General features: G+C 37.0%; 2 protein-coding genes across 2 annotated transcripts; one reads left to right on the top strand and one right to left on the bottom strand.

Annotated features, from left to right (window-relative positions):
* The first annotated feature begins 2,524 nt into the window (after positions 1-2,524).
* Positions 2,525-3,871, top strand: LOC129791971 (nascent polypeptide-associated complex subunit alpha). The gene is made up of 3 exons (XM_055830662.1): positions 2,525-2,627; positions 2,980-3,108; positions 3,174-3,871. Exons 2-3 carry the CDS (start codon positions 2,982-2,984, stop codon positions 3,689-3,691), a joined length of 645 nt encoding a protein of 214 aa, XP_055686637.1. The 5' UTR covers positions 2,525-2,627; positions 2,980-2,981; the 3' UTR covers positions 3,692-3,871.
* A 3-nt stretch (positions 3,872-3,874) lies between these two features.
* Positions 3,875-10,532, bottom strand: LOC129791830 (solute carrier organic anion transporter family member 74D). The gene is made up of 9 exons (XM_055830383.1): positions 10,487-10,532; positions 9,022-9,390; positions 6,843-7,072; positions 6,547-6,717; positions 6,121-6,477; positions 5,166-5,439; positions 4,609-5,104; positions 4,230-4,549; positions 3,875-4,110 (listed from the first exon to the last, which is right to left on the bottom strand). The coding sequence occupies exons 2-9, from the start codon at positions 9,255-9,257 to the stop codon at positions 3,942-3,944; spliced, it is 2,253 nt and encodes a 750-aa protein (XP_055686358.1). The 5' UTR covers positions 9,258-9,390; positions 10,487-10,532; the 3' UTR covers positions 3,875-3,941.
* Between the last annotated feature and the right edge of the window lie 1,059 nt (positions 10,533-11,591).

Raw genomic sequence — 11,591 nt, 5'->3', positions numbered from 1 at the left:
GGAAAATTGTTAAATAAACTGTTTTATTTGTTAATTTGCTTTCACAGAAAGTTTGTGTTGATCATGGTGGATGAAACCGTTAAAATTTAAACTTATTTCAACAACAGATGCAAAAACTATGCTAATTTTCCCTTCAATTATAGAATAGAGTAGAAGGTTATAAATACATATCTCCTGGATCTTATTTTAAGGTTCTAAAGAGCATGAAAAATTCCATTAAATACATAAAATCTGTCTCCACATTAAACGAAGGCGTCTAATTCGCATTTAAAAAAAAATATGGCAGATAAAGTTTATTTTATTAACCCTTTGTGGGCCACTGGACGCCTTAAACACATTAAATCTTTCAAAAGAAAAGAAAATGGCAAAGAAAGTAATAAAAAATATAAATAGATACTTTTTGAACAAACTTTCTTCTATCTTTTCATTATTTTGAGAAATTATCTCTCATCATTTAGTTTGCAAATCATCTCTCGTTAATTTGTTAATTAATAATTAGAATTATGGTGAAGTAATGAGGACGATTGATTGAATTGATTCCTCGCTTATGCAATTATATGATGCAATGAATTTTCCCCACTTTCTCAGCCATCAAGACGTTCAATATTTACTTGGCAGGAAATTCAATAAATCGCTATAAATTTTACACCTTTTGCCCCTTTTGCTATTATTTTGATCTTCAACCTCTTCAACCATCTCTCGGCCACGTTCTATTTAATTATTGGAAAATTTTATAAGGTGTAAGAAATGCCTTCTCTGATATATAGAGTATAGTTGTAATTGATTAGAGGTTGAACTTATTTTAGTTTTACGATTTTTCTCTCAATATGAAGGCAAAAAATGATTTTTTATTACATTTTTAACTCTTATAAATTCCCTGGAACAAAATGATGTAGGAAACCCTGTTTCAGATATTCTTTTTTTTAATTTTTTAGTTTATTAAACATAATCTCAACATTTAATAATTTTTTTTTATGAAAATTGTAGGAAATACCTTGTTTTTTTTTTTAAATTCTAGAGTTGGAGATCGATACGCCTCAATCCTAGACGATTTTCTGAGTTTTTTACCCTTAAAACCCGAAAGGGTTAAATATTCTCAAATAGAATTTATTTTCCAGAAAAAAATCTTTTTATTTCTTTTGTTTCAGTTATAGTTAATTACGTTTTGTTTTTGACGAGATATAATCCCAATTACAAAGAGAACGAAAGAGCGCACATGAAAGTCAATCATAACGCGTCCAGTTATTAAAGTTGGTATACCACAACGCGGATGGGTCAGTCTATGCGTTGTAATTTAATTTGTGAGCAGAATTAGTAGGCAAAGTTGATTTTTTTATGAAATTCATCAATATGAAAGATAAAAATGCTCATATCTGAAGTTCTATAAGACCTACAGAAATTTCTTGACTAGTTATGGAAAGGTATTGAAATAAGCTATAATCTGATGTATATTTCGATACATTTCAAGGTCATCTCCAGAACACAAAATTGCGGATTTTTGTTCTACCAAAACAGTTTTTTGCACTTTTTGTCCTGAAGGAATGGTTCTAGAGGTTTCTGATGTTTCAGAAAGTTGTAGAGTTTTGCAAAACCTTTAATTTGATACCAAATTGAGCAAAATTAGATAGACCGTTCAAGAGATATGGCTATTAGAACTTTTCAAATTCAAGAATTTTTCAAATGGCTATATTTTCTGAACGGCGACATAGATTTTCTTCATTTTCGGACTGGTAAAAGATATGAAGTCAGGCTACAACATATCAAAAATTCAAGGAAATCTATGATCGGGATTCGGAGATATTGCCCCTTAAATTTAGGCAATTTTTGTTTTTGATTTTAACGCCTCTTGCGGATGTTTTCGAAACTTGAAATGTTCTAAACAGTTGTAGGGCTTCTCAATACCTTTCATTTGATACCAAGATGGTCAAAATCGGTCAAGCCGTTCTCGAGTTATATCGAAAAAACACTTTTTGCTTTAGACCGCCATATTTGCTAAACCGCTTGACCGATTTTCAAGTATGATTTGTTAATGAAAACATCTCACTGAGCTCTACAACATACTAAAATTTCAGATCTCTAGCTTCAAGGGAAGTGGTTGACGGTATTTCAATATGGCGGACGGCGGCCATCTTGGATTTTGAAAATGCGAAAAAATGAAATTTTACACCCATATTTCTATATAAAACTTCAAACCCGAAGTCTCTATCTGTTACCGTTCTTGAGATATAAGGTAAAGTTTGGACCACCGGAAGGCCGGCCGGCCGGAAGGCCGGCCGGATCAAAAATTTTCCACCACCATTTTCGTAATGTGGGATGTCTAAAACGTGCTCATACCAAGTTTGAGCCCGATCTGAGGTGGTCGGTTTTTCCGACGATTACAATACTTGGTATGCCACGATTGTGGTATACCAACTAATTCGAGGGTCTCACGGGGACCCTCTGCTTGGCGGTTGGTCAAACAGCGCTCAGGAGGTTAAAAGTGTTTCTTCCATGTTTCACACATCGATAAAACATCACTGTGCGTACACTAAAATTGAGTAGGTGTGCGTGTGAAATTTTTTTTGCGCTTCTGAAATCGCGTGGTAATTTTTCTCAATTTTTATTTTAATCCAAAACACACAAAATAGGTAAGTTTTTCCCTATTTTCACCATTTCCGGCTTTCTTCGTCATCCACCCCATGTGAATGATGTGTAGGCTAAGGGAATTGTTTAGTATTTATCGGAGAAATTGCATGTTGAAAATGTCCCCGCAACACCTTCGCGTTTTTTTTGTGCATTGCCGAAAAAATAGCTGGGTAATTAGCGGGTATGAGGTGTTGAGGGACAATTTGGATGGTAATTGCCCGGGAGCTAATGTAAATAAGCAAATTCGGGGACAAAGCGGGCATTTGATGGGAGGTTTTCCTTTGTCGTGGGAATTGAGGTTATGTTGGCAGGAAACTTCCATTTAAAAAAAGGTTTCTCTTTGTGGTTTTGCAGCGATGCCAGAGTTGACGGAAATCAAAACCACACCCGAAGCATCCGCCCCAGAGACGGAGGAGAGACCCGTTGAGGAGGGTGGCAGCGATACTGACTCCGAGGACACAATTCCAGAGTTGGAGGATGCTGGTAAGGCGGAATCTTGAGATGTTTTTGTTATTTGGGAATTGAGAGAGTTTTTTTTTTCAATGCAGGAACTACAGCAACTCAACTCGGTGGTGGTGCCACAGGATTGCCAATTGACATGGTTTCCAAAGCTAAACAGTCACGTGGAGAGAAGAAGGCACGGAAGATTATGTCCAAGTTGGGTCTCAAGCCCATTCAGGGTGTCAACCGAGTGACAATCCGCAAATCGAAGAACATCCTCTTCGTGATAAACAACCCAGATGTCTACAAGAATCCCCACAGTGACACGTACATCATCTTCGGTGAGGCAAAGATTGAGGATTTGTCGCAGCAGGCACAGGTTGCGGCTGCGGAGAAGTTCAAGGCCCCCGAAACATCTTCAGCTCCGGGTGATGCAGCTGGTACCACGGCAACAGTCGCCCCGATTGCGGAAGAGGATGAGGAGGAGGTGGACGAGACGGGTGTGGATGAGAAGGATATTGACCTGGTGATGTCGCAGGCGAATGTGCCACGCGGGAAGGCCATCCGGGCGCTGAAGAACAACAACAATGACATCGTCAACGCCATTATGGAGTTGACGATGTAAAACCAGCCCAACCGGTAGGAATCTGTTGCACGTTCTCCCTACAATAGTTTCATGTCCGGGATATCCTTCCTCCCCTTCCGGAGGTTCCCCCTTTTCGCTGAAAATTTTGTCCACACTTGATGCATTTCTCTGATTGTGGCAAACAATAAAGTCTTTAGATCTTGTCTCACAAAAAAAAAACTCTTTTCTTTAACATCAAGAATTTTATTTACACAAAAAATAGCTATTTGGTTGGTTAGTAGGAAGATCTTTACTTCTTCTCCGGGATTTGTGCTTCCTTTGCCTTCTTCATCTCCTTAAGCTCCGTCTCTGTGCCTTCGTCGTCAAAGATCTTGAGATCCTTCACGTAGTACCAAACGCCCGCATCAAATAACGTTCCAATGATCACAAAACCAGCAGCTGTGAAATTCATTAGGTACCTGCAAAAGAATTTTTATAAGCAAAGGGGCATTCATCTGGCAAAGAATTTGTGAAGAGAATTTTGGGAAATTTCAGAATAATTCGTTTAATTTGCGCAAAAATGCTTCAGGACTCTCACCTCAGTGTCTCCCCGTCGTAGAGCCAACAATTCCCAGTCCCCGTGCACGTTTTCCCCCACACGAGGCACGTTTTATCCAGAATAGCGCCGAAAAAGATCGGACTGGGAATGAAGGAGAACAAACTCATAATCATGAGACTGAAGCCCATGGCCACGGGTTTATCCTTCTCCTCGACACATCGCACGGAAACGAGGAAATTTGACGCTCTTCCCGTGGCTCCTGTGAATTTTATAAAGCACATAACAATCAGGAAGAGGTAGAACTGCTTGTAGCAGTCCACAGGACACGATCCAGGTGTTGCGAATCCATGCAGTGCGCTCTATAAAAGATTTTTTTTCAAAGAATTAATTAATTACAACAAAAATGAGTTAAAAGTACTTCACTTCCGGTGGATTTCACGTAGTCCTCATCCCAATCTGTGCTGTAGTTCCCAAAAGTATTGTCTAGAGATCTTGTGTGGTTCTTGCTGTCGATACAGCTGCAATCTGTGAATACTTTCCCCTGATCTGTGATAATTTGCTGCTTGCATCCCGCATGACAGGCAGAGATGAAGGTTCTCCCATCTTCACCGCAAACTGGAGAATACTTCACATAGTCGCAATGGCAATTGTTGTTGCATGAGCTGAAATTCTGAGGGAGATTCATCGCAGCTTCCCTTGCTGTATTTGCCACCGTATACTCCGTCACCATGGAGTTGTCGTTAGCAGGACATCCAAGGAATACGTAGCCGATCATTCCTACAACGGAAAGACCTCCCACGAGAACATTCCAGGCAGCCATATACCGTGCTCTTGGGCGAAATTTGGAGATCACAATGCCAGACAGAAGGACACCAATAGCTGAGAAGACCAGTGCAACTGTACCAGTTACCAGACTACAAAAGAAAATTTTGTGTCAAATTTCAACAGAAAATGGCATTTCCACACTCTATCTACCTAGAAACTGATGCTGATTGCCTGTACTGCGTCTCAATGTACTTTGGCGTGAAGATCCAGTAGGGCATATAGCCGAAAAAGTAAAATATCGATGCTAGATTATTTAGCATTAAGGTGTTGTTGGAGATCAGACGTTTGAATGTTGTTATCATGTCTTTTATGGATGCAGGTAGTTCTGCTTGTACTTCTTCATCGACTTTCATACCCAATTTAGCTTTTTCTGCTGCTATTCGCTTCCTTGCAGCTGCTCTTGGGAGGATTTTCGGGAAGAGACCTTGGAGGGAAGATAAATTTTTAAATAGATTGCATCAAGAACTGAGAATTAGGAGACTGTTTAGGTCAGTTTCCTGGCATAAACAGTCTGTGTTTATTGGCAACTGTGTATTAGTCTACGCTTCTTATTTGTAGTCTATTTTGTAGCCTGTTATGAAGCCTGATATCTGTATAGCCTGTTGTGTAGCCTGATGTTTGTATTGCCTGTTCTTTAGCCTGCTAACTGTATAGTCTGTTTTGTAGCCTGTTGTCTATATAGCCTATTATATCTGTTATGTCTAGTTTTCTAACTGTAACCTGTTATGTAGCCTGCTATCTGTATAGCCTGTTGTATAGCCCGATGTTTGTATTGTCTGTTCTGTATCTAGCTATCTGTATAGCCTGTTGTTAAACTTGCTATCTATATAGCCTATTATGTCTAGTTTTCTAACTGCAGCCTGTTATATAGCCTGATATCTGTATAGCCTCCTATGTAACCTGCTATCGGAAAAGCCTGTTGTGTAGCCTGCTATCTATATAGCCTATTATGTCTAGTTTTCTAAAAGAAGTCTGTTATGTAGCCTGCTATCTGAATAGCCTGTTGTATAGCCTGCTATCTGTATAGCCTGTTATATAGCATGCTACATTTGAAGTCTGTTTAACAGCTTCTTAACTAAATCCTGCTTAGATTAAGGAAACTCACCAAGAAGAAAAGCGAAAACAATGAGTACTCCTGCCAGAATAAACCATCCCAGCCACCATGCTCCTAACCATCTGGGATCTGTGTTGTTTATTGTGGGAGTTAACGAAGGCGAAATGTACATTTTGAGGCAAACTGATGCCAGAGCATAGCCCATAGCTGGTCCCAACATCCTCAAGAAGTACGATAAGCTAATCAATGCTGGAGTTTTGGACTTCTTCACGTTGTCATCCATGTAGGATACACCTAGTGTGTAGTACAGTGAACTGCCAACACCGGAGATTAATTGAGCCAGGAACAGGATAACTTGGGGCATGAGATTTCCTTCCTCCGTTTCACATTCATCATCTACACTTGTCCCTGTGAGATTAATGAAAAGTAAGTTCAGTGCTACTGAGGAAATAAATCAAGATGGCGGCATTAGCTTACGGTTAGCCTTGCAGAGGATCTTCATCTTCTGCGCCTCCATCACCTCGTGCGTTGTATTTTCGTCAAATGTGGCGCCATATTCTGTGGTCAGGGAAAGTGCATTCTCCCCGGGACCGTAAATAATGTGCGGCAATCCCGTCAGCACGCAAAACAACACAATCGTAAATAATCCTAAGCGGAGAAAAGTCGCAATTAAACAAATTTGTGCAAAAAAAAATGTTTAAATGATAGAACAAGGTTGTCTAGGAGATTCATCCTGCCTGTTACTCCACACAAGATCAATCACCCCTCCTTACCAAATGCAATCCATCTCGGACGATGTCCTTTGCCGCCGTAGTAGCTGAGGATGGCCGAAATGAAGAGTGTGCTGATGTCATTGCCCACTGAGAGGATCCCTGTGTTCTTACTCGGGATCTTGTACCGCTTCTCCAGCGTCGTGATGGTCCCATTGAAGTATGCGTATGTTGCACTGAAGATGCATCCAACGACGCCGTAGAGGAACACGTATGCCTTCTTATTGGCAAATCTGCAATGTGTATGGGGGAAAAGTTAAACAACACCGTGTGCAGCGATCATTTCCCGCGCAGCTAATCCCACAGAACATGGCAAATATTGATCTCAAGTCAGACGCAAAGCTTAAGATTTTTCCGTGGGTGCGGGAGGCACGATACGCCTGGTCAGTTTCTTATCATTCGTGTGCCAGTTCTCTGGAGGGGCGCAATGACTACATCAAATGATTGCCTGCCTATTTATTTCTTGAGATTTATTTGAGTGCCTTCTCCGTGATTTCTTTCAACTTACTTGGGAGTTTCTTATCGGAAATTAAATAATTGATTAAGATTTTTAAATTATTTATTGTATTTTTGGAAGTTATACAATACAGACGGTTAATCTGATATGGTGGGAAAGGAAAGTAGCTATAGTCTAGGGATTTTATTCTAAAATAAATCTTGAAAGTTTTTTTAAATAAAGATTCAAAAGATTTTTTTTAAGATTGAGTTAAATTCCCAAAGAAAAATCATTATGACTCAAGTAAAAGTACAAAAAAAATTAAATATGTAAAGTATTCTGAAGGAAAGCTTGATTATAATTCTAATTGTGCATCACTTAAAAAATAATTTAATAAAGAATATTTAAAAATATCTAAGATTTTTTTTAATCTTAAAAAAAGCTTCATATCTTCATGAGCTTGAATTGAAGGAATCATTTTGCTTTCCTTAGGTCATGGAAAAGGATAAGACTTAAATCTGAAGGTATTAAAATTTTAGGGTTTTCTTTTGTTGCTCAGGATATTTTTTTAATTAAGTTTTCAAAAGTAATCCAAAAGTTTGTTCAACTGAAATTAAATTACACTGAGAAAAATATTTTTGAAAGTTCCCAAAATTTGTAATCAGACTAGAATTTTTCACAATTATTTATTTAAATTGATCGATTTCGGATTAAAATTGCTTAAGAAATTGCTTTACTTGTGTTTTGGACTTGAAATTTCGTTAAGAGTTGATTAGGTTTTTATTAATTTGAAATTTTGATTAAGAGATCAACTCTTTCGTTTAGGTTACACTGAAGCGTAAATTAGGAATCTTGAAAATTTTTCCTTCAAAGGGGCCAATTCTGCCAAAAATCTTTCTTTTATTACAATTCAAGCTTTGTAAAATTTTTGGTATTCTGTATAAATGTATAAAAATATGAAAAATAATCTTCTATAGAAATCTTAAAAGACTTTTCTAAACGATTTTTTGAAAAGAAAATCTATTTTTTCCATTCACTGCGCTATATATTTAGTAAAAAAATATTAAAAGTATCAACTGTCAAAATCTTTCTAAGCTTTGAAGTTTTAAAAGAGAATTTGACAGAATCGATCCCAAAATTTGAATTTCTTACTCAATTTCTTATCCACCATCTACCTTTTCTTTTTCCTTAAACTTTATTTCACAATTTCGCAAGAATCTTTATCATCAAGTTTCTTTATTTCTTTAAGAGCTTCAAGATGATTTTCCATTTCTCAAATTTGTGTTTGTTAAACAAAAGTATTATTTGCTACAAATCTCTGCAAAATAGAACCTTAAACTAGTTCCCCCAAAAAAGAAATCTCCCGCCCACCCTCCTTGACCTTCTCAATTGTGCTAATGAGTCCAATGTGGTGAACTTTCCTTGTAGCTTTCGCGTCAAACATGTCGTGCAACAAAAAAAGAGCTTTTTGCCTGGTAGCTGTCTAAAAAGTCTTGAATCAACAATGATCGTGGAGATTTGTGACAATTGTAATTCCGAGAAATTTATTATCGCGCATTTGAAAGAATTACGAAAAGGCTTTACTGATGAGGAGGAATGCGGGGAGGCGTCTCTTGAGGAGGCGAATCTCCCGCAGACTTGCTTTCGATCTTCTCTGATTTAACAACGGAAGTCCATCCGAAACGTTGGACTGATTGGTAATTAACTGATCTTGCTAACAATTTTTTTTTTAAAAATCTTCTGTACCTCTGAAAGAATGTCCCCTTGAATATCCAAAATCCACATGTTGTCTCATCAGTGAGGGGCATGTTGTTGAAGAGATCTTCGAGATCTTCGGTGGTCTTTGTGGCAACTTTGTGATCATTGTCCATTTGGTGGCACTTCACATTATTGCTCTCCTTCTCCTGATGATTGAGAAGGTGCTCCTCATCTCCCTTGCCCTCACTCACTCCATCTCTTGCACTGTGATTATTTACACTCATATTTACACGAATTTTCCAAGTCACTTTTCTCTTGCAAAATGATCTGTCTTCAAAAGGAAAATGCAAACTGCTCGAATATTGGAAGAAACAAAATTCACAATCACCATATAAACATCTTCTCACTGTGGTTCATCTGCAAATGAAACGGTGTTAGGACTAAATTTACGATTTATATATGATTTAAACTCATCAGTGCTTATCAAATTGCCCAAGACGCATGTGTAGTGTTGGGATGAATAGAAAAAGACTGGAGGAGGCATGATAAGAGAACAATTGCATCAACCCGTCTTGATTTATGGTGAATATGGTGTAAAGACCCAAGGCACTCGCCTTAAGTGATCTTCAAGTGAATTTTTGGATGGCTTTCCTTCACTAATTCAACTTGCGAATGCGCGCAAAATTCCCGCCAAATTTTTTTCTTACAAGAAAAAAACAATCTTTTGCCTAAGATCGCGTTCTTGAGACATTTTTAAAAAGATTTTCCGTGATCGTTGAGTTGAATATTAAATTATTGATTAAATATACCGTGATCGCGATCAGTGATTCAAATCAATGTGATCGTGATCTTTAAACTAAAATCTTCATGATCGCTACATTTTACTAAAAATTCTGATTAATTATGATCTTTCTTAATTAAAAAAAAAAATTCTTTTGATCGCGATCTTTAACTACTTTGCGATCTTTGAGTGAAATCAACGTGATCGCGATCTCTGAATTGAACCCAAATATAAATCGCTGGAGCTAAGAGAAGGAAGATTATTGCAAAAAATAAATTTTGCAAATGGAATTAGAGACACTTTCAACACCAGAGTAATCCAATAACCTAAATCCTGAATCTACATTTGCAAAACGATCACAACAATCAGTCACTTAAGTGCGCGAGTGGTACACAAATGAATGGGAGACACTTTAAATCCGGAGAAATATCCACGCAATTGACATTGTGACGGCCCAGAAAAGCAATAAGAAATTAGCAGAATGAACTTTACTTGTGCCTCCAGAAAGTTCGGTCTCTGTTACACCCCAAAATCCCTCTTCTGATAAGATCGTGATCGCGAGGATCACGCTATGAAGAAATCTTTTTTTTATTCCCCAAAATATTCACAAAAATTGCACTACAAAGTTTCTAAAAAGGAGCTTGATAGCCACGGAATTGAATTAATTTGTCTTATTGAGACTAGAGAATTTACTAAAAGAAAAAAAGAATAAAACTTCCCCCGAAAGATCACCTTTGAGAGGCACCGAAGTTATCAGTTGGACCAACACTAGGCGACTGGGGAGGCAAAATTGAGCGACACAGTAGTGATCTTCGTGCTCACTGTTAATATATTAGTGTCACTAATCAAATATTATGTGGTCAGATGGTCTGAACCTTTTTTAAAGTATATAAATGGTTAGTTTATTCGCCACGATTGGGGAGATCTCACTTAAAGTTTAAATGACCAGCACGAGCTCATTCGCGCGGTAATATTTCACGAAATCTTTCACTCTACAGACAACGAGGGATTGTTTTTCTTATATCTCAGCACATTTTTCTTTTAAATTTTCTTAAAGAGTTTTAAATTACATACGGCTTATTTGTAGGAGAAATGTGAGTCTCAAAATATTATATTGTTTCATTTAGTATAGGGAAACGTGGTCTAATTCCGACCTCCAATATTAACTTAGTATTTCAAAAAGTGTTTAGTCATCGGAATATGAAAAACTTCCTCATTCGTAGAACAATAAGGACATTTTATCTTGCAAAGAATCAAAGAAAAGAAATCTTAAAGATTTAAAAATTTTAAAGGGAGAAAAATGTAAAATGGCGACGCAATTTTTTTTCTTATTATTTGTGGCAATATTTGCCGTTTTTTTCTATATGATTTCAATGAAAAATGTGGTTTCTTTGGCGATATCTTCTTCTTTTATTATTCTCTAAAAGATAATATGGGTTAAAATTGTTCCATGAATGAAGAAGTTTTTCATATATTTATGAATAAACTCCTTTCATTCATTGAACGAGAGAATTCTTTTAAAAAGTTTGAAGTGACTGCTCAGAATATTTACTCAAAATGAGAAAAAGATTAACAAAAGTAAAGAAAAGTGCAGGAAGGTGAATTTTTTATATCCCTAATTAAACCACCCCCGAATTTATATACAAATCCTTATAAAAATCCTTCTATCGATAATTTTCAATAAAAAAGATCTCTCCTCAATGTATTTTGCAACAAAAAGAAAGTATTTTACTAAATTATTCTCTGTTAGCTTTTAGGCTTTATATGAGATTTAAAATCTTCAACGGATTCTCAATAAAATACACTGACAAACAAAATAAAAAAAAATACTTCTTGT

This window comes from Lutzomyia longipalpis, chromosome 3, assembly GCF_024334085.1.
Source record: "Lutzomyia longipalpis isolate SR_M1_2022 chromosome 3, ASM2433408v1".
Classification (NCBI taxonomy): Eukaryota; Metazoa; Arthropoda; class Insecta; order Diptera; family Psychodidae; genus Lutzomyia; species Lutzomyia longipalpis.
This window is presented reverse-complemented; position numbering and strand designations above follow the sequence as displayed.